The sequence below is a fragment of the Hyperoodon ampullatus genome, assembly GCF_949752795.1.
Source record: "Hyperoodon ampullatus genome assembly, chromosome: 5".
NCBI lineage: Eukaryota > Metazoa > Chordata > Mammalia > Artiodactyla > Ziphiidae > Hyperoodon > Hyperoodon ampullatus.
Window position 1 is genome coordinate 9,456,441 of NC_136918.1, and position 23,988 is coordinate 9,480,428.

Here is a 23,988-nt window from a genome sequence, read left to right on the forward strand (position 1 = left end):
AATTATATTTTTGCACTGCAATTAGTTTTATGAAATGAGGTATGCCAATTAAGATTTTCTGTTTTCAGAGGAAGAAAAAGTGGCTTTTGTTAACTGGATAAACAAAGCCCTGGAGAATGACCCTGACTGTAATCATCTTATACCTATGAATCCCAATGATGGCAGTCTTTTCAAATCACTTGCCGATGGCATCCTTCTCTGGTGAGTTGAGCATTGAGTTAAGGGAGCTATGTTCTTACTGTCCACTGAAGAACATTCAGTGAAAACTACAATTCAGTGAATCCATTGTCTTTTGAAATTAGTTAACAAGTAGCTACTTTAGTCTTGAAATTTTTATATTATATATATATTATATAGAAAATCAAGTACTATATATTTTCCATTTTCTTTCAAATGCAATCTCTTATTTGGTATCTTTTTCATCTGTTTCCTTAACGATGCCAGGGAACTTTTGAGTTACTCCTCTGATGCATTTAATAATGTTCACAGGGTTTCTTTCTTTTTTTTTTTGGCCGTGCCACGCAGCTTGCAGGATCTTAGTTCCCCGACCAGGGATTGAACCTGGTCCTGCTGGCAGTGAAAGCGTGGAGTCCTAACCACTGGGCTGCCAGGGAATTCCCCATTGTTTCTTTCTTCACTTCTCAGTGTGGGACTGTTGATCATTGACTGGGACAGGAACATGAGGAAATATAATAGAACTATATATCTCATTTTTGCTTAAATCAGATTAACATTTTAATTCAATCTTGTCATATCCATGGCTCTTCGCAATCTATTTCTGCTCACTAGATTGTAAACTCTCTAAGGGCATGTCTTTGTCCTTGTTGTGTGTACTAAAGTCCCAGCATACTTCTTTGAACAAAGCAGATATCTTTTATTTTTTAAGTTTATAAAAAAAAGAAGACTTTCAAAGAAGAAAATAGCCACAAATATTCTTAGCATCCATAAATAGCTATTATTGATATTCTGGCACACTTCCTCAGTCTTTTTTCTGTGTTTTTTAGTTAAAAATAAAAAACTATCCGTGAGTACAGGATATTAGTTTTTAGGACATTACTTATACAATATACCTTGAATTCTACCTACAAGTCTGATCTGTTCCTCTGACCTTCAGAGGAAATTCCTATTATGAATTGAATGGGTATTTTCTTACCTTTATTTTAAAATACAAAATGTATTCTAAAATACAGAGATAATGTTTATATTAGTTTCTTTTAAAATGTTTGAATTACAGAAATTTCAGACCAAGTCTCTGGCTCTTCATCTTTCTGCAGCAACAGTAATTTTAATGCTGTTGATACCACTTTATGAAATTTGCCTTCTTGAGGATTTTTTTGTTCAACATTTCAGGCTGATGAATGTTGATGATCATTAAAGGAAATAAAGGCAAGATTCACGTAAAGAAAATGCAAGAGTGTTTGAAAACATTTAGAAGGAAATGCTAAGATTACAATTGCAGTGAATGATGAATGTGTTTTAGGTTAGGGAATATTTCTTAGATTTTTAAAATTAAGTCCCTGACATGAATTATAGTATAATATTTCAAAGAAATGGATGGTTACTTTTCAAAATTTAACTTTATTGTCTACTTGCAAAAGTAAACTGAAAACATTTCTGGGAGTCTTAAACTAAATTATTCTCATTTTCTCTTTAGTAAAATGATCAACTTATCTGAACCAGATACAATTGATGAAAGAGCCATTAATAAGAAGAAGCTCACCCCTTTCACTATTTCTGTAAGTATTTGTCCTTTGCTAGTAATCATGTTACTGTAAGGATCATGGATCCCTTATTAATGGATCTTTAGGCCCAGGCAAATCCTTTGATTTAACATAATTTTGGTTTCCTATTAAAAACTAGGTTTTTACTAAGTAAAAATTCAGCTGCATTTTTTAATGAAGAAATTAAGATTCAAAGTACATTGGATGAAACTTAAAGTAGTATTCAGATTATATTACTCAACTATTGTAGTTACTGTGTTATTTTTATTAATGAATATTCTCTTGATGCCAGTGTTTTTGTTGGTTGATTGAGATAAGAATACTCCATAGTTTTACCACATGTTTTACCATTTCACAAAATTTTTGCTATTCTTTCTGTACTAGATTGTTCTGTAGTCACCACACTTTTTCCCTCAAAATCTCTAGATCAATCGGGGAATATCAGTATCTACTAAGTACATACTAGGTACCAATCACTGTTCTGAACACACCACATGAATTATCCCTTTGACTTCTCCCAGCAGCCTTAAAGTAAGGTGGATGCTATGATTTTACAGATGAGGAAACCGAGACACTGAGAGGTTGCACAGAGGTTGCCGATGCAGGATGTGGTCCCAGTAGTCTAGCTCCAGAGCCCATCCTTTTAATCACCAAGCTATACTGCCACTCTCACGTGGTGGTAGTAATAAGCAACTAAGTTAATGTGCTAGTCACAGCTGTAGCTATTAAAAGTGAGCTACTGCTAGGCTGTTTCCTTTATTTCTATTGGCAGGTATAATTCTTGATTTTGCTAAGGTTGTTAAGGCTCTTCTATAAGGAAGCTATGACCTTGGAGTAGTGGTACGTGGTTAGTCTCAGACTATCCAAGGGGTCCTCCCATTACCCGTTATTCTTGAGTAGTACAGAATTGGCTGTTGACTAACATGGCTTTCTTGACCCCCATTTTCCAATAATGTTACGTATTCCTAGCAGAAACTACCATTCTTGAAGAAGCCCCTTTCTGACTGCAATTGCCAGAAGTTTATTCTCCTTCATATCTTGTGTCAGGATGTTTCCTCTAATATCTATCATTGTTGAAAATATACATCTTATTTTTAGAATGCATGTGTCACACAATTTTTTATGGCCCTGAATCTGAAGTGCAACATTTCTTACTATTGTATAAATTAATTGTACCATTTTACTTTTAATACTTATATGCAGTGCATTGGAGAAAATGAAGAAAAATGTTCTGTAGCTATTTTTGCAATACTATAGGATGGGTCTGAGGGGTTAAGTCTTTTATACTTCTATTTTTAGAGATAGCATTCTTCCAATATGAGTAGGGGTAATAGTCGAGGTCTCTAAGATGCTTGAAAAAGTGTACTAATGTAGAATGAGAAAAGATAGCCCTCTGGGAAGGGGCAAAGTGTTACTGTGGTTATTAAATCTGTTTTGTTTATTCAGTAATTTTAGAGCTCTGGGAATAGATCTGCTAGACAGCTACCCGTTTCCCATGAAACTTTATCTCGAAGAAGCCTAATTCATTTGTAAAAGATTGTGATAATATAGTTTTTCACCTCATGATGATAGGTTGGTAAAGTATCATGATGTATGAAAGAAGAGAAGTATAAAAGGATGAAAATGACATACAATAACTATGAAAACAAAGGAAAGAGATCAAGTAGCTAAGAGCAGGACTCATTTATGATCTTGGATACTTTGTCATCTCTCTTTCTACCCAATGTGTTACTGAGCTGCATTCTTTTGATTGCCATTATTGAAAGAAAAATAATTATATGAGTAAAAGTCAAACAGATGGCAATGATTTAGGGACCTAAAAGTCAGGAAACTAACACAAGAGTAGGTATAGGAGATTGAATCTGTTCCTTATAAATGTAAAAAATCCATTGCAATTGATATACTCACATATATACAAGGTGTGTATGTATATACTTTACACTTACATATGTTTACAAATGTACACATATATGACCTTAATTTCTTTTTTTTTATAAATTTATTTATTTTTATTTATTTATCTTTGGCTGTGTTGGGTCTTCGTTTCTGTGCGAGGGATTTCTCTAGTTGCAGTGAGCGGGGGCCACTCTTCATCGCAGTGTGCGGGCCTCTCACTGTCGTGGCCTCTCTTGTTGCAGAGCACAGGCTCCAGACACGCAGGCTCAGCAGTTGTGGCCCACGGGCCCAGCTGCCCCGTGGCATGTGGGATCTTCCCAGACCAGGTCTCGAACCCGTGTCCCCCTCATTGGCAGGCAGATTCTCAACCACTGCGCCACCAGGGAAGCCCTGACCTTAATTTCAATTATACTTTAAGTAGGGAAAACATAAATCTCATTTGGACATTACAGATGCAGTGAAAGTGATGGTATGTAAAATAAGGATGAAATCTGAATAACAAAGAATGCCTTTGTCCTTACCCGATAAGTGTTTAGCACAGCCCTCTAAAAAAAAATCATTAACAAAAGTGGACTCATCTGGAATTGAAGCTTTATTGGAAATGAAAATTTGCAAAGTGGTATGAATTAAAAGAAAGAAAACTTGCAATCCCTATTTGAGACTGTTAGTAAAGAGTTGGATAGTTAATCAAAATAGAAGGGACATGAGAAACCATCTAACACAGCAGTGTAAATTTTTCTGCCTGGTAAAGTGGGCTCTATCTTAGACACAGACAATTCACTGATGCACAAAAAAGATGGGAGAGAATGGATGGCTTATCCAAGATAAACTGCCATGTTTGCTTGATTGTTTTGTTAATATCTCTGTAAGGTAAGATATCCTATTTTACAGATTAGGACACTGAAACACAAGGAGGAACAACACCTCTCTTATGTCTCCGTTGTTGAAGGTTCCCCATTGTTCTCGCCTATCCCCACCAAAACAGGTCTTCAGGAAGGAAGGTTGAGCGCTCAGGGCAGTTGTCCATGTTAGGACTTGGAGAGCAACCTCTGTATGGGGTTCTCCTGTTACTTCCTGTTCTTTAGAATCGGCTCTAGACAATAGTGGTCATCCCATTCCCTCATTTCCAGTAGGGCAATAATGTATTTACCAATTAGAAACTACCATTTATTTGAGGAAGCACATTTTAGCTCCTTATTTTCAATCCATTTTTAGCCAATTACTCATAAGTCATTTACTATACTTGTAAAGCCAACATTTTTGAATAAAATTAACATAAAAGCTGGTTCTCCATATATCACCAACATAACCTGTTAAGACAAAGCTGAGTTTTACTGCTTACAGCAGTAAGAGAAAACACCACCTGCAAACCTGTGGCAGTGTCTTCAAGCTGAGGTTAGAATTGATGATTTGGAATTGTGGTTTAAGGTGGGTCTTTCACTGTGCAAGAGGGGAAGAGAGGAGACTAATGACTGGGTAAGGATGATGATGCAACTGATGCAACAGTCAGAACTGGTGGAAATTGCAAGGGGAGGATTTCAAGGTGAGGGTGTCAAAGAATCTTTTAGAGTATTAACTGTCCACTGATGCTTTCCACTGAGGAGCTGATAGGTCTTGCAAGTAGTGGCTGCAATGAACAATCAAATATTTTGCCTTCTTCTCCTGGAAGAATAAAGTCATGCCAGTGAAGACAGAGGAATAAGTGCAAAGTCACATTAAGGTGTGGTTTCCTTGTCACTGTCCAGGCTGAGAAAAGCAGTGGAAGGTTTTGGTTCTCACTAGTTATTACAGTCAATTTGGTGAAATTACATAGTTCTTTTGACCACAGTCCCATGCTGTCAATGTAATGGGTCATTGCAAGATTAACACTATTACTGGAATAATTTTCAGTCCAATTCTTTCCCCAGCTAATGCATTCTGGGGAATCACAACCAGAGCAAGCATTCTTTATGCTCTTGGAAATGAAAAGAGAAAAATATTACTGGTCTAGCGTAAATTGGCAGAGGCTGTCTCTTGAAAGTTATATTGATTTGATTTAAGGTAATTAAACATCTGAAGGTATGAAAAATCTTCTGAATATCTAGAAAATACTTGAAATTTACTGAAAATATTTTCACATTTATCATGTTTATTTAGGTTGTAAATATATTGAAGGATTCTCTGGTTCTGCCTTCTTTTGGGAGAACTGCATTTAAATGAATATTGCTTAATACCACTAATAATTTAATTCCAAATGCTTACTTCAGTTACCCTTGACTAAACCCTAAGAGATACAGCCACTTACTTGGAGCTCAGCAAGATAAATTGCTTCAGCATACTGTAAGAGGAAGCCATTAAAATAATCACTCTGCTTTGTAAACCTTTGTGTAACTTCTGGCTAGTAAACATAAAAATTTAAACAAACTGTGGGAGCAGGGGCCCCACCCAAACGTGGACTGTAGAAATAAAAGAGGAAAAGACAATCTCTACCTTTTCCCCAAAGCAAATCAAACACAATTAACAACAAATCCCCTAGCTCTTAAAGTTACCTCCTCTTATCTTTGGTGACTTAAAAGTCTGACTGTATTGATTATTTATCACCATTAAATGGCCACAAAAATAAGGCCTAGTAGCAAACAGGCCACCGTGCCTTTCCAAAAGGTGAAGAGGTGATCAGAAAAATGTCATCGGTACATAGTATGCATTTGTTGTTTAGGGAAGAAATTTGAGGAGGGAATAAAAAAAAAAAGTTAAAACCAAGGTAACTGTAAATTTTTCTAATTCAGTGTCTTTTCCAATTTGCTGCCTTGTGTTGCCCCAAACTGTTTTTTTGTTGTTTGGTGGTTCTTTTTCTGTACATTTGTGTTTCTGATCACTGGTATAGCATTGATAGATGACAACTAAAGCAAAAATTAATTAATATTATTAAATAAATATTGCCCTCAATTAAGCTTTTAGATTAAAATTAATGGCATGTTTGGATAAAAACCTTTGAGTTACCCTTTTTTTAGGTTTATTTGAAAATAATTTCAAATGTAGAGAAAGTTGCAAAACTAAAAACTATACAAAAACACTCATACATCCTTTACCTGGGTTCACCTGTTGTTAGTGGTTTATTCCACTTTAATATTTGTGCTCTCTCCCTCGTGTGTGCGTGTGTACACAACATTTTTTCCTGGACCACTTGAGGATAAGTTACCTACCTTATCACTCTTTACCAGTGAATTCCTTAGCATATATTTACTCAGAACAAGGATTTTCTCTTATATTACTACAGTATAGTTATCAAGTTTATAAATTTGTATATTGAGAGGCACAAGATATCTGTATGTCTCTTATAGTTGTTGTTAGTTTTTATCATCAGGTTAAGATGTTACCCAGTTTCTCCACTGTATAATTACTGTTTCCTTTTCTCTTTCTCCCTTGCAACTAATAAGCAGTCCATGAGGAAACACTTGAAGGCTATGCAGATATCCTGCTCCATAACAGAATTTTCCCCTAGATTTTAGATTCCCTAGATTGATGATTCTTTCCTAACCTGGTCTTTACCATGATGGTTGCAAAATTACGGGTTTTTTTTCAACTCCAGCACTTCCTCCACATTTACCAGTCTTTTATTATTTGGCATTCTTCTGTAACCCAGAGACCTCTCTTCTCTCTCTCTGTCATTGATAGGACTCAGGAATTCCTACTTTTTCCAGTGGCTTAATTCATTACTGTGCTTGATTATTTTGGTGCTTAACTTGTCCCAGATTTGGCCATAGAGAGCACCTTCAAGATGGCTCTGAGCCATTTTTCCTTTTTTTTCCATTGTTGTAAAATACACATAACATAAAATTGACCACTTTAACCATTTTTAAGTGTACAGTTCTGTGGCATTAAATACATTCACATTGCTATGGATTCATCAATACCATTCTTCTCCAAAACTCTTCTCATCCTCCCAAACTGAAACTCTATACCCATTAAATAATAGTTCCCTGGGGCTTCCCTGGCAGCGCAGTGGTTAAGAATCCTCCTGCCAATGCAGGGGACACGGGTTCGAGCCCTGGCCCGGGAAGATCCCACATGCTGCAGAGCAACTAAGCCCGTGCGCCACAACTACTGAGCCTGCGCTCTGGAGCCTGTGGGCCACAACTACTGAAGCCCGCGAGCCACAACTACTGAGTCCATGTACCACAACTACTGAAGCCCATGCGCCTAGAGCCCGTGCTCCACAAGAGAGGCCACCGCAATGAGAAGCCCATGCACCGCAAAGAAGAGTAGCCCCCGCTCACCTCAACTAAAGAAAGCCCACGTGCAGTAATGAATACCCAATGCAGCCAAAAATAAATAAATAAATAAATAAATAAATTAAAAAAAAAACAGCTCCCCATTGTCCACTCCCCCACCCCCTGGCTATCACCATTCCACTTTCTGTCTCTATGAATTTGGCTACTCTGGGTACCTCATATAAATGGGATCATACAATAGTTCTTTTTTATGACCAGCTTATTTCACTTAGCATAATGTCTTCAGGATTCATCCATGTTGCAGCCTGTGCAGAATTCCCTTTCTTTCTAAAGCTGAATAATATGCTATTATATGCCTATACCATATTTTACTTATCTGTTTATCTGTGGCTGGACACTTGGATTGTTTCCACCTTTTGGCTTTTGTGAATAATGCTGCTACACACATGGGTATACAAATATCTCTTTGAGTCCTAGCTTGCTTTTTTTTTTTGAGTAAATATCCAGAAGTGGATTTGCTAAACTATATGGTACTTCTGTGTTTAATTTTTTGAAGAATAACCATACTGTTTTCCACAGAAACTGCACCATTTTACATTCCCACTAGCAATGCACAGGGTTCCAATTTATCTACATCCTCTCCAACACTTGTTATTTTATTTATTTATTTTTTTTAATAATAGACATCCTGATGGGTGTGAAGTGGTACCTCATTGTGGTTTGGTTGACGTTTCCCTAATGATTAGTCGTGTTGATCTGCTTTTCACGTGCTTACTGTCCATCTGATATCTTCTTTGGAGAAATGTCTGTTCATGTCGTCTGCCCATATTTTATCAGGTTGTTTTATTGTTGTTGAGTTGTAGGAGTTCTTTATCTCATCATAATTAGAGCTCATACTCTAATTGGGGGTGATATAAGAATAAACATATAACTACATAACATGGCGGAGAATGATACAGAGTAAAATAGAGAATAATGAGTGCCAGCAAAGGCTGTGGTGATGCTTGCTATTTTGTGTAGGACAATTGGAGAAAGCCATTAGGTGCATTTGAGCAGTATAAAGGAATTGTGGATATTTGAGGAAAGTGTGTTCCAGGCAGAGGGAATAGCAAGTTCAAAGGCCCTATAGAGCTGGAACAGAGTGAGTGAGAGGAGATAGTGTTAATGATGGGGAACATTTGTAGGGTTTTAAAGCTAGGGAATGCCATCGGGTCCATATTTTAATAAGGTTACCAACAGCAGGGTACTATGGAAGGTGGGTTTTAGAGAGTAAGTCTGAGCATGGGTGTTAGGAAGGAATTAAGAAACTTGAAGAAAGGCACTGACAGTTTCCAGAGGTATTTAGAAGGTGGAATTGACAGAAATTGGTCACAGGATGTTAGAGGCAAGAAGAACAAGGATTCTGCTCAGGTTTCTGACTTAGGAAGAAAGAAGCAAGAATGAAGGTTGGTCCTGTCAACCAAGACAGGAAATAAAGGAAAAGCCAGTTTTGACAGAGGATTAGAGGAAGACTAGGGAAGCATGGCCAGAAAATTGCTTCAGTTGTGGACATGTTGAGTTTGAGGTACTTGTGAAACATCCAGGTAGACACAACTAAATATGTATACAGGTGTAGAGCTTAGAGTGGGTGCTGGGACGAAGTGTGGCCTGGAGATACGGCTTTGAAAGTCATTGGCATATAAAGGTGATATAAGTACTACTTATGTTAAAAAAAATAGAAAGTTTCACCATCCATTGTGTCTTATTTACCTTCACAACTTGTTGATAAGAGTTTAGATAGTACTTTCTCATGTGTATTTTTCTTTGTGGCGATTCAGGAAAATTTAAACCTAGCCCTGAATTCTGCTTCAGCCATTGGTTGTACAGTGGTCAACATTGGTGCACAGGATCTCAAAGAAGGAAAACCTCACTTGGTCTTGGGACTTCTCTGGCAGATCATCAAAGTTGGTCTTTTTGCTGATATTGAGATTTCCAGGAATGAAGGTAAGGTCATCAAAAATATTTACTTTTCATTGATATATACTTACTATGGGAAGAATTTATATTTCATTGTTTTCCTGTCAGCCCTGATTGCATTGCTAAATGAAGGTGAGGATCTAGAAGAGTTGATGAAGCTTTCTCCAGAGGAATTACTGCTGCGTTGGGTGAACTACCATCTGACCAATGCAGGATGGCGTACCATCAGCAACTTCAGCCAGGACATTAAGGTTCATAATTTAATGTTCAAATTTGTGACATACAAAAAGGATGTAGAATGCATGTCAAGAACAAAAGGGGTTCAGGCTTAATCTGTATGTGTGTGTGTGTTATGGCTGTGATTTTTTAAACAAAGACAAAAAAGAACTTCAATCACAGACTTAAATTTGAATTGAAATTTAATTCACAAGCACACAGTGTAGAAAATGAAATTTTTGCATTTCTCTGTGTGAGGTGGATCCCCCACTTATAATCACAAAATCTTTTACTAAAAAAAAAACTGGTTTATTGGCTTTTAAAAAGAAAGACAACTGGTTGTGAGAGGAAAGAGATGCTAGCATTAGCAGATTAAAGTATCATTTCCCTTTTTGTATGCCACGGATAGACTAGATTATAATGAGAATGTCCGTCTCTTAATTTGGACTGAGAATTACATCTGTTACTAGACTAGAGGCCCTTGTGGGCTTGACCCATTTAATACTTACTTCCACTTTCTCAATAACCAGCTAAGAGGAAACCAAAGTATCAGAGGGCATAGGGAATCAGTAGACAAAAGGAGGTCTTCAGGTGTATCTCTGACCCAAAGTAGCTTGAAACACTTCCCTCCCCACTGGAAGAGACTTGTCAAGGAAACTTGACCCTAATCTTAACTGATGCTGATCCTTAGGAATGTAAACAAATGAAAGAGGTGAGGAAGGGCATTCCAGGTTTAGGAAACAGTGTTGCTAGAAGCTCTCAAGTGTGAAACAGCATAGTGCATTCAGGATCCTGTAAGTAATAAGTAAAGGTTACTAAGTTATTATTCCATTCTTTGAGATGAGGACAATTGCTTCAATTTGAGTACTTTCCCCCCTAAATCCAGTGATGATTTTATTCATTTGAAAAATTCTATTTTGTTTCTTTCCTTAAAGGATTCAAGAGCCTATTTTCATCTGCTTAATCAGATTGCACCTAAAGGTGACCGGGATGATGGACCTGCCATTGCCATTGACCTTTCAGGATTTAATGTGAGTATAGTTTTTAATTAAAATTTAAAAAAATTTTGATAAAATATGCATAGCATAAAAATTACCATTTTAACCATTTTACGTGTACAGCTCAGTGGCGTTACATTTGCAGTACGTGCAACCATCACCAGTATCCCTCTCCAAAATTTTTTCCTCATCACATAGTGAAGTCTGTATCCATTAAACAATAATTCCCTATTCCCTCTCTCCCAAGCTCCTGGTAACCACTATGCTACTTTGCATCTCTACGAATTTGATAAGCGAGTACAGTCATATTTAGAGTACAGTTCGCTTCAGGCAGCATTCCCTGGTGGCGTCCTCAGCCCTTCATTAAACCTTGGCTCTTTGCTTTTCAGAAGTTATTTTTCATGCCCTAGGCTCTAAATTTCCATGCTAAGCCATCTGGCTATCACGAGTGAGGAAGGGGAATTGCAGAATTCTGACCTTGAGTATGTGTGGAATCAACCCTACACTCACATTTCCCTGGTGCAACATCACTGAACACACCAGGGTGCTTTTGCGGCTGTGCACAAGGAAAGGGAGCAACAAGCTGTTATTAGATTTCTAAGCAATTGATTATCAGTTCTTCCAACTTATATTTGACAATACACAAAATAAAAAATGGCAATTCCTAGTATTTAAGGTGTAGGAAGAACTGATACAAATCCTGACCCATCTAACACATTTTATATGAAGCCCATTCTTTCAGCATAAGTTGTAAATACTAGGGATGGTTCTATTGAAACCTTAAAGTATGGTCAGATTATAGTTTGTATGAAAATCTATTAAGTACTTAGAGTGTAATATCCAGAATATTTAGTTTTAAAGGCAACTTGAGTCATCACTAATTAATTATATTTTACATTATTATAAAATCTTAAAAATCAGTATTGCAAAATTTACAAATTAGCTTGAGTACAAAAATTAGGAAGTTAAAAAAACTTACAGAAAGTTTCAAACCTATTCAAAAGTGAACAGACTTAATATACTGAACTACCATGTGTTCATCCCCCAAGTTCAACAACTATCAACTCATGGTCAGTCTTGTTTCTTCATTTATCACCTACCTATTTGCTTCCTCTTCCATATTATTTTGAAGCAAATCCTAGACATGGTATCATTTCATCAATATGTACTTCTAAAAGATAAAGACCCTTTAAAAATATAACCATAATACCTTACATAACTAAAAAATTAACAATAATCTGTAATATCAAAATAACTAGTCAATGTTGACATTTCCTGTTGCCTCATAAATGTCAGGTTTTCTTTTTATAATTTATCTGAATTAAGATCTAAGTAAGGTCCACGTATTGTGATTTGTTCACGTCTACCTGAGGAGCTTTTTATTGCTGTTTAATAGCATTGAACCTATTGCTTTCTCTGATTTCAATTACATTTTATTTACAACTCTGGTGCACAGAATTAGATAAGTCATAATCCTTGGTCATGATATACTCTCATCATGGGTCCAGGCATGTCCCTCTTTTTATTTATTTTTGTTTGGTAGTTGTTTGTTTGTATTGAAATTGTAACAAGCTCATACCAACCCTCAATCCAACAAGAAAGCTAAGACTTTGACGTCAGTTTACATTTAGCTGTGTAGTTCTTCCCTGTGCCATCTCTCTGCCTCCCCTTAATGTGATAATCACCATCTTGAATCTTATGTTCATCATTTTTTGCCTTTCTTTTGCTATAGTTTTCTTTCAACCAAATGTATTTCTTACAAAATTAAATTTATTTTGCTTAAAAAATTTTTTTTACTGGGGTATTGTTGATTTACAATGTTGTGTTAGTTTCAGGTGTACCGCAAAGTGAATCAGTTATACATATACATATATTCACTCTTTTTTTTTTTTTTTTTTTTTTTGCGGTACGCGGGCCTCTCACTGTTGTGGCCTCTCCCATTGTGGAGCACAGTCTCCGGATGCGCGGGCTCAGCGGCCATGGCTCCCGGGCCCAGCCGCTCCGTGGCATGTGGGATCTTCCTGGACCAGGGCACGAACCCGTGTCCCCTGCATCAGTAGGCGGACTCTCAACCACTGCGCCACCAGGGAAGCCCTATCCACTCTTTTTTAAGATTCTTTTCCCATATAGGCCATTAGAGAGTATTGAGTAGAGTTCCCTGTGCTACACAGTAAGTTCTTATTACTTATCTATTTTATATATAATAGTGTGTATATGTCAATCCCAATCTCCCAATTTATCCCTCCCCTACTTATCCCCTGCTAACCATAAGTTTGTTTTCTACAAAATTTATTTTACTTTTTAACTTCATATAAAGTTTATCATGTACTTAAATTTCTATACTTATTTTGAACATACTATATTAATGAGTCACTCGTATTGTTATATGTCATTGTGTGAATACAACACAGTTTCACAGTTTTCATCTGCTCTCCTCTTGGTAAGCATTTGGTTTGTTTCCAGGGTTTTACAGTTGTGAAAAGTGCTGTTCCTACTGATTTTAATATTTTTTATATGTATCCCAGCTTGTTTTTTTTTTTTTTTTTTTTTTTTTTTTGTGCGGTACGCGGGCCTCTCATTGTTGCGGCCTCTCCCTCCGCGGAGCACAGGCTCCGGACGCGCAGGCCCAGCGGCCATGGCCCACGGGCCCAGCGCTCCGCGGCATGTGGGATCCTCCCAGACCAGGGCACGAACCCGCATCCCCTTCATCGACAGGCGGACTCTCAACCACTGCGCCACCAGGGAAGCCCCCCCAGCTTGTTTTTCATTGAGAAAAGAGTCTACTGGAAATACCAGAGTAGAAAGGGTGAGATAGCTAAGCCTCTTAGCCAGAAAGCATTCTAGTATATGGCCTTAAGCAAGTTACCTATAATTCAGCCAGTAGAAGCTTACTGATACAATGTTTGAGAGTTTTGTTGAGTACTTCAGCAATGAGGGTGAAATATTCCTCTGATCCCAGCAAGAAAACTCAGAGACTTGTTCTTACCGATTTAAAAGAAATGGGAAAGTTAATTTGGAATTCCTGCACATTCTGACCCTATTTTGAACCATTATTTGATATATTTCCAGAAAAGTAGTTGCTTATAAATATGTATATGAATTTAAAATTATGCCAGTAAAAAGCTTAATCTTGAACATTTTTGTTTTATTTCATTGTTTAGGAGGAAAATGACTTGAAGCGTGCTGAATTCATGCTTCAGGAAGCAGATAAACTGGGCTGCAGACAGTTTGTTACTCCTGCAGATGTGGTTTCAGGCAATCCGAAACTTAATTTAGCTTTTGTAGCTAATCTGTTTAATACATACCCAAGCCTACACAAGCCTGATAATGACATCGATATGAATTTATTGGAAGGTATGCTCTTTCTGTCTTAATTGATTCACTGTGTGTATCTTTTTGTGGTATTTTCCTACTTCACTGTCAGAGGTAGGGGATTGTGGTGGGAGGTGAAGTTTACTGTGTGTAGGCGTGTGTATTCATTAAAAAGTTCAACTTGAAGTCGTTTTTCATTTTGGTTAAAAGAGAATGCTGAGGTAGATTTTACAGGTCTGTCGTTTCTCCATAAGAGTTTAGTGAAAACCATCATACATTTAAAACGTTCTCTTAAATGACCACATAACATAATTACACCACCAATATGGACAATGAATTATAGCTATTGGAAAAAATAATTATTTGTAGCTTTTTTCTCCTTTGAAAGCTACAGTTTGACTCCAGTATTGTTCTCTTTTTAATGTGTTTAGTGTACATGAAAAAATTTACAATATTCATTATTTGTCTTGTGTGTGGGCTATTGTTATCTGTCTCATAATTTATAATACTTTCCTGTTTTGCTTCATGAAATGCAGATTTGACCCCTCCTAATGTAGGTACTGTATTTAGTACTTTTCTATACTCTATAAATATATTCATTCTGAATGTTCTTTTTATTAGTACCATTTATTCTTTCTGTCTGGGTTGATATTTATTTTTTGCATTGTTCATGTTGTGGTTTTTTTTCTGTCTTAATATGCCTAAAGAATGAATGATGACAAGCAATAAACACAAATGAAACCTAATTAGAATAGCAGAGCAAGACTTGATTATGTAAATTCTCCACCTAATTTGCCTTCTATAATGATGGAATAGTGTAGTTGTTAACACATTAGAAATCAATTTTGACAACTGGATTTCATGATTTGATGTAAAGCCTTTATCCCTCTGCTGTGAATAAACAAACTTATCTTCTTTTTTTAAGTTAAAAGTTTATTCTTTTTTTTTAACATCTTTATTGGAGTATAATTGCTTTACAATGGTGTGTTAGTTTCTGCTTTATAACAAAGTGAATCAGTTATACATATACATATGTTCCCATATCTCCTCCCTCTTGCGTCTCCCTCCCTCCCACCCTCCCTATCCCACCCCTCTATGTGGTCACAAAGCACAGAGCTGATCTCCCTGCGCTATGCGGCTCTTTTATCTCAAGTAATCTTTGGCAGGATCTGTTTAGATTCTATAACATAGATCATTTTGTATTACTTAGCTACATTACATTTACTAAATGTCATTGAAGCTTACAATATATGAATCATCATAATGACAAAAACATTCTCAGGGTCTAGTTCTTTCTCCTTATCTGTTTCAGCCTCTCTCCTTTTCTTCTGCCATCCTCACACTCACTCACATGCATGCTAAAACCCACATTAGTACCAGAACTAAGAGTAAAAACAGTGGCAGCAGTGGTGGCAGTTGTCAGAGGTTAGGGCCACTCCTAAAATAGTCTTCATGGTCGCCCTGGTTTGGAGAAGCTGGTCCTCAGGTGGGGATTCTTCCTGGTGGGGAGAACTTGATACTGCAGTGTTCATTTTCTCACATCACCCGCCTTCTTCCCTTCTTCCCCAGTGAGCCAGAGTGAGAAATCAGCTTCATCGTTTTTTTCTCTTTGACTGCCACAACCAGAGTTCCAAGGTCCTGGTCACTTTATGATTACAGCTTTTTGATTAATGAAAGAAGTTTCAGATTTAACAAATATCTTCTTTGAGGAATATGATTAATTCACTCTTTCAGAAGTTGACTAAAATAAAGATTGTGTTCTCCACATAGATATGTAACTGAGAGGTAAGATAGGTTAAAAAATGTTGATTTTTCAGCAGAGAAATTTAGGGTGAGGGATTAGAACTTTTAAAAAATTAAAAAGGGAAACTGCTGTGTTTTTGTCGGTCTGGGAAATTTCAAAATTCCTCTGTGTCTTACAGTAGAAGGCATTGTTTAGAGTGGCATATTAAAAATGATCTGCTTTTTATAGTCACTGAATTCTTGCTAGATACCTTTTCCAACTTGCTCGCTCTCCTATTTGTCACGTTTGAATTCTTTTGCTAGTGTTCAGCATGCTTTTGGAATTTTTCAGTGTGAATAGGATTGCTAAATATTTCCATTAGTATTTACTTTATTTATGTAAAAAGATACTGTGGGAAATATTTATCAGTCATCTTTATTTAGAACATATGTATGTCCTGATACATCTGCCAAAAATGAATTTGACTTTGACTGTCATTGGAATTTTTTCCTCTGTACATTTGTTTTTGTAGAGCCTTATGAAATTTGAAACTTGACCTTATCACATCCCATATTCATATATTAGTATGTCCTCATTGGCAAAGAATTTTATCTGTATGGAATTAAAGAAAATTAAAAGCCCAGTTTAATATTAAATCTTTATATTAAATTGAGCCAAATATGTGGGCTACATATAGAGAGACAATCTCAGAATTCATTTGTGGTGATAGAAAATACAGAGACCATGGAATTAGACTTTGTCCAAATCACGGCACCACCATTTAATAACTGAGTGACCTTTGTAAGCCTTGGTTTTCTCATATATAAAACAGGACTAATAATACTTATTTTGAAGAATTCCAGAGCAAGTTAAAATGACCTTTCATGAATGAATGAGTTTAGCATACAGTATGTGCTCAATAATGTTCAGGTCGGGAAGAGGAAAACACTTAATACATCACTTAGCACATGTAGTGAGTGTTCAATATGTGTTCCTTTTCTTTCCTCTTAGTAGCCTACTTTTAATATATTTGTTATTTTCTCTGAAACTTTTATCAGTTGCAGTGTCAGTTTGGCCCTGAACGTGAAAAGAATGTTTTATAGTTCTTTCTCTCTTTTATGTCAGCAATTAAGATTTTACTTCTAAGATGGCTTCAGTTGTCTGAAATCCAGACATTTCCAGTCCGGAATACATATGTTTTTGTAATGCTTTACCATGGTTCTTGTGCAAATGCATAGTGCTTCTGGCTTTTAGCATTTATTTACCAAGACAATTTGAAATGGTATTAGATAAACAAATGCTCACTTATAAAATCTGTTTTACTTTCCAGGTATCAAAAATTAAAATAATGATATAATTAGTTTAGAACAATAGGAAGAAATAGGAAACACTGAAGTTTGTAATAGTTTCAGAACTCAGTCAAAATACAACTTTAATGTCTTTTATCATCAGGTTCAGCAGAAATTGCATATTACTTTAAGTAAAAATTAAATTATTGTAATACACTATCGATGTTTGTAATCTTAAAACATAATTTGGATTTTCCTAGATGGAAATAATGTAAAAATTCTCTAATTAGTAGAAAAAAAGTTTATATACATAGCAAAATAATAGAATGTAATAGAGAAACAACTAAAAGGTGAACCCAAGTCACATGCATCAAGCTGTTGATCATAGTATGGTTATATTTATGTCACTTCCAGGAAAGTTCAGATAGTTAATTTGAACCTATTTAATAACTCCTAAAACAAGGCAAGCGTGGGTTCTAGGAGTATTTAGTTTAACTTGGTTCTTTTTAAAAAAGTTCTCATATCAGTTATATATTATAAAATGGCAGTGGCAGATACAACAGACTGATCAGTTACCTTTTACAGACCAGAGGGAACAAAATTTAAGCAAGAAATTATATGCCTATGTAATTGAATAGAGCAAGAATTAAAGCAGATTCTGGGAAATCCTTTAGGTAATGGTATTGAAAACTACATGAAAATATAGGGGGCAGATTACCTGAACAGTCAGCACAAAAAAACAGAATCTTTTAGATTTTACAAGGTTTGGATTTCTGTTCTGGGTGTGCAGGTGTACACTGTGTGTGGCACTCAGTCTGAAGATGATTGCAGGGATGACTGCATAGGACTGGGCCCCTGGAGCTCAGGTGGTTAAATGTGCCAAATTGTCCTGGGGATCCCACATGAGCCAAAGTCCAGATGGTGACCTGGACTTGCCCATGGCTTAGAAGTGGTGAGAATTGTAAATGTTTCAAATTTTCAAGCGTCTGGTGATGAGGTGTAGACAAGGCCGTTCCATTGTCTCCTAACTTGGCTGAAAAACAAACAATAATATTTATAGATGGTCACTTAGGACAATCTGCAATCCAGGGGATGACCAGAAAGCAGACGTGGCAAAAAGAGCCCCCATCTCTCTCTGCCCACTTTGTGGCACACCAGAGCCACATTTCCCTTATGGATGGGGTAAGCACTGCTGTGAAGGGACTGCTCAGGGAGCGTAGGTAATCACAGGTTCAATAATAGTGCCTGCAGGAGTTTCTTCTTGAGGTGATCTTTGAGGTCTAGTGACTTACCATGATGAAATGTGTCTTTGTCTTCGCACTCTGAATGGGGGCTGTGTCCCTTATGTATTTTCAGTAGGGACAATCTAAAATAACTCAGGAAGCCTGTAAAATAGTTATAGCCCCTCGTTGCTTGTTTTTATATTACCTCTCCCCTTCATTGCTGTTTGGTGTGATTAAAATGCAGGTTTGTGTGCTCAGACACTTTTCCTGTGTAAAACCATAATCTGTATAAATTTAGAGATACTGCATTGGGGAAGGTACAGCTTTTCTATTTTTGTTTAATGTGCTAATGCTACCCTAAAAGGCTGCTTTATTAATTTTTAGCCAATCCCTTTTGCATGTAATCATTAACTACAGATAGGACCACATAAGTTTATCTGTTACTTTTCTGAACAGAGAAACCCGTGGCTCAGTAATTCACAGACATCAAGTAAGGGATTCTAGATGGAGACATTTAGAAAGCAAACGGAGGCTTTCTAGACAGGGAAAACAAGGACTTTGGCAGTAAGAGATTTTTTCCCCCTAAAAAGATTGTAGTATCGTAGGAACCATGGCAAAGTATGTATGGCCAGTTTGTACCTGTCAGAATGCTTTAAAATATAGTTCTTGATTTCTTTTGTCCTGAATTATCAGTGTGAACTTGTGTCTACTCTAGGAGAAAGCAAGGAAGAGAGGACATTTCGGAACTGGATGAATTCCTTGGGAGTCAACCCATACATTAATCATTTGTACAGGTAAATATTTTATGTGATTCAGCTTTATGGCCATGGTCCAACTTTTCTAGTTTCAAATTGTAGGTATGTTTACATGAGAACATTTTCTAAAAATCTCAAGAATTTTAGCCAACATTTAGAGTTTCAGAATGCTGGGGATTGGCAATACACTAGATTTTAAAAGAAAAGTATTATTTGAAAAGATACGATTATGATAATATTAGTTATAATTTGTGATGATATAAATAACCAATTTAGTAAAGATAATCAGTTCATCTTTTTTATAATTACTAATCAGGAAAATAATAAATTATTTCAACTTTAACAGATTAGAAGAACAGTAATATTTTATAAATTGCTCTTACCATTTTATCAGTATTTTTCATTATAATTCACATTCTTTCTATTTATTTTTGCCCAAAACTTCAACTGTCCCGTAATTTGTTCAGCATATTTTTTCTAATTTGTAGAAATAATTTGGTTTCCCTCAGTACTTGTTTATTTTGTTCTTTCTTGTTTAAAAATGATGACACGTTATTAACATTGGTTGGACTAAGAAAATATTTTATTGAATCATTTCCTTTGCTCTCTGGTAGTGCTAACAATGTGTCTTTCTAGGTGTAGATGAGAGGAAACCTTCCTTCTCTCTTTATAATAAGATCTACCAGCATGCCTTAAAAATGCAAAAGAACTCAACTTCAGCTACCTGTATATTTTTTAGTAAAAAGGTCTAATTAACTAAACCTATTAATAATTTACACACCAAGGAAACTCATTATTATTTAAAATATGAACTGAAGATTAATGCCACAAAAGACCACGTTCACTGGCTAACTGAGATTTATGGTGCAGTTATTTCTTGGTGTATATTCAAAATAGTCTTTAAAACTGGTATTGCCTGATTCTGGTGACTAGCGTTGATGTGACAGACTTAATTTAGTAAAGTCTTTAATAGAAGTGTGTAAATCCTAGCTAGATGACAAGAGATATACATACTTGGACTGAAACTTCTGTTATAGTAGCAGGGCAGTAAAGGACTCAAATGCTGAAGGTAAAGAGATCTTTAGATCTTTATGGACTCATTTGAAAGAATTGAGAGAAACTAATAATAGGACTACCATAATATCATTATTATTTAAGAATTGAGTATATACATATGTGTATATGAATTTTTGAAAACTCTGGAGGGATGAATACCAAACTGTATGCAACCTAGAGAGGAGGGTAGGGTAGTGAGGAGACTTTTATTTTCAAACTTAGTAACTTAAATATGTTTGTTTGTTTTTTTTACAATGAGCACGTATTTTCTTTTTAAATTAAGAAATAAATTTAAAACTAGGGCATTAGGCTTTGTTGAAACTTCATGGTAACTTCATAAATGTCAGGAACACTAGATTTCTCTGTGGTTGACAGTGGAGAAGAATTGACCAAATTTTTTTAGCTAAAGATTATTTTTAGTTATTTAGATCCTGAACTGCTAGCACAGGACTTCTGGGTGTATGTAATTTTTGGAGGCGGAAAGGGAATTCAGAAAATTCTCAAAAATAAAATAACCTTAAAAAGAACCATCAGGATATAGAAAAACAATAACCAGAGGTCTAGTTGGTGCCAGAAATGTATGTCCATGAATTTGTGTCTGGCTCATATTTCTAAACCCACCTCTAAGTGATTTTAGCTCCCCATCTACTTATACCAAACCCAGACCAAAGCAAAATAAAAATTTAGATTGATTTTACCTGAAAATTCTCTCCTCTCAACAGGTTATTAAATATATTTTAAGAACTACTAGTCCTAGAATTTTTCTATGACAAGTTGGTTCTGGAACACATCTTAAATTCTCTGGAAATCATTTTAACTCTCTGGGCATCAGTTTCCCTATTTGCAAGACATGAGTAATAAACCATACTACATAGAAATAAGAATGAATTCCTTTAGGGTAAAAAAGAAAAAATTCATGAAATAGATGAGATTTCAGAACCTATACAACTACTTCAGTGATTTATTTTTCATACAAAGTTCTCCATGTGCTGATAGATAACTTAGCTCTTGATTACCTCCATCAAAGGAGGACTTTCTCCCTCCTTCACTCAGCACAGGGCCCAGCCCCCTTCACAGCCATATGGTGTGTGCTCAGAGATGAAAAGTAACTTTAATATGAACCTTAGCAAAACATAAATCAATGAACAAGCTGTTGAGGGAGAAAAGTCAGGTAATTCATCACAGAGCTAGCAATTAAAAAAATCAATCACTGTTGCATTATGTCCTTAGCATACAGAATTGAAAACAGACTCAATTGACATACTCTGTGCACCTCGGAAGAATGTGTTTTTCTGAATACAAAGTAGTAGTATTTTTACTTCAATAACTCCTACTTGCTCATAAATTCCTTCCTCTTAATGCTCGCTATTTAACATGAACAGCTTCCTACTGAGTAACTATTGTGATTTTTATATAATTATTTTTTTTAAGTTTTAAAAACCATACTACATAAGTAATAGATGAACTCATTCTCACTGCACAAGCTTCAGGAAGTATGTACGTTAAGTAGAACCAAATAAAATTAGATAATCCCTTTTTACTCCTCCCATATTCCTTTTTTTCCTGACTAGAGGTAATTGCTATTAACAGTCCATATCACACAGAGGTATTTAAATGCTACTAATTTTGAAAATATTTTTAATAGATAATAAACTGTACGCAGTGTTCTGCCTCTTGCTTTTTTAAACGTAATATGTTGTGTAAAGCTTTTCATGTTAGTACATAGAGATCTACCGTATTGTGTCTTGTGGTGGCCCAGGAGTCCATGGTATGGATAATTTATTCAACAGCCCCTACTGCCAGGCCTTTAGATTGTTTGCAAATTAATAAATATTCTGGGAGTGAATATCCTTGTACATATATCTTTGTAAACATTTATGAAAAAAATTTGGACAGATTCCTAGATTAGAATTTTTGGGTTGAATGATCTGTTCTGCCTGCCTTATTTGAGTATTAAATGACCCTGTTGCATTTTTATAGATATAAGCCCATCTCCAGTGCGCTTAATAGAATCAGGTAGTACCAACATTTCCTTCTCCTTCATTTTCTTTTTCTCCTGTCTTAGTGACCTTGCAGATGCTTTAGTCATCTTTCAGCTCTACGAAATGATCCGCGTGCCAGTCGATTGGAGCCATGTCAACAAACCTCCGTATCCCGCTCTTGGAGGGAACATGAAGAAGGTGAATGAAATAATGACCATGGATATTTTATTATTGTTCAGATAGAAAACAGAGGATTTAGAGTTTTATAAAGCTTAGTAAAGTGTGGTCTGTCCCCACAGATTCAACCCAAAATGTGTTAAGCTTAATAGCCTTTTTACAAGTGAGCTTTAATGTTTGGAAAGATGAAGGCAGTCCCCCCCAGTCAGATACTTTATATAACTGTTTTTATCTTTAGCAAGTTGTAATACTTAATGTTCTTTGAGATGTATCATAAATGAACTCCTATTTTATAATCACCAGAACTTGCAGATCTTTACTGGTTATTCGTTAATATTTTTCAACAAGTATTTATTGATTAACTATGACCTGTACAGTGCAATGCCAGGATATAAAATAGTAAAAGGCATGGAGTTGGTCCTTAGGAAACCCTGAAGAAATTAGATATGTGTGCAAATAACTATATTACAGCACAGTGTATGCAAAAGTGAATATTATCAGTTTTAAGGAAGTAAAAGCCACAGGCTGCACTTATCAGAGGCTTCATGCAGGAGGTAGTTTTGAGTTATACTCTGAGAAATGGATAGAATTTTGGCAGAAGGAGACTGGAGAGGGGGCTGACGATTAGGAAGAATAGTTTGGCTATAGCAGAGGTTTCTGATAGGTAAGAAGTGAGTGTGAATGCCAAAAATTTGAATTGAAGCCAGATGTTGAGAGCCTTGAATGTCAGATTAAAGAGTTTGGGTTTTAAACTGCAAGCACTGGGAAGCCGTTAAACGTTTTTGAGCAGGACAATGACTTGATTACACTTGGTGGGAGAATAGTTGGCAGATGAATGGTAAAGGAAGTGCTTGTCTCCAATATTCTCCTTCCTCATATAGGGGATCTGTGGTGTCCTTGGTGTACCTTCTTGTTCTGTTGAATTGCCTGTTTAATATTCAACTTTTCCTTTCTACCTTCTATATCAGGTTCATTTGCTTTATAAAGTAAAAGTATGTAGGACTTTAAATTTTTTATACTTTCATTTAACTTTTTTTTAAGAAGTAGATGATTTATTTATTTTAAAATATCTTTATTGGAGTATAATTGATTTACAATGTTGTGTTAGTTTCTGCTGTACAACAAAGTGAATCAGCTATATGTATACATATATTCCCATATCCCCTCCTGCTTGAGCCTCTCTCCCACTCTCCCTATCCCACCCCTCTAGGTCATCACAAAGCACCGAGCTGATCTCCCTGTGCTATGCAGCTGCTTCCCACTAGCTATCTGTTTTACATTTGTTAGTGTATATATGCCCATGCTACTCTCTCACTTCATCCCAGCTTACCCTTCCCCCACTGTGTCCTCGAGTCCTTTCTCTCCATTTGCATCTTCATTCCTGCCCTGCCACTAAGTTCATCAGTACTGACTGGAGAGGGTGTGGAGAAAAGGGAACCCTTCTGCACTGTTGGTGGGAGTGTAAGTTGATAC

General features: G+C 36.1%; 1 protein-coding gene across 1 annotated transcript in view; it reads left to right on the forward strand.

The window, feature by feature from the left end:
* PLS1 (plastin 1) overlaps nt 1-23,988 on the forward strand; it is a 49,798-nt gene that overhangs the window by 10,832 nt on the left and 14,978 nt on the right. The window contains exons 4-11 of the mRNA XM_079704490.1: nt 69-201; nt 1,655-1,736; nt 9,646-9,811; nt 9,893-10,035; nt 10,936-11,031; nt 14,160-14,352; nt 19,261-19,339; nt 22,422-22,536. Of these exons, the coding sequence (XP_079560616.1) occupies nt 69-201; nt 1,655-1,736; nt 9,646-9,811; nt 9,893-10,035; nt 10,936-11,031; nt 14,160-14,352; nt 19,261-19,339; nt 22,422-22,536 (1,007 nt within the window). The remainder of the gene's footprint in view (nt 1-68; nt 202-1,654; nt 1,737-9,645; nt 9,812-9,892; nt 10,036-10,935; nt 11,032-14,159; nt 14,353-19,260; nt 19,340-22,421; nt 22,537-23,988) is intronic.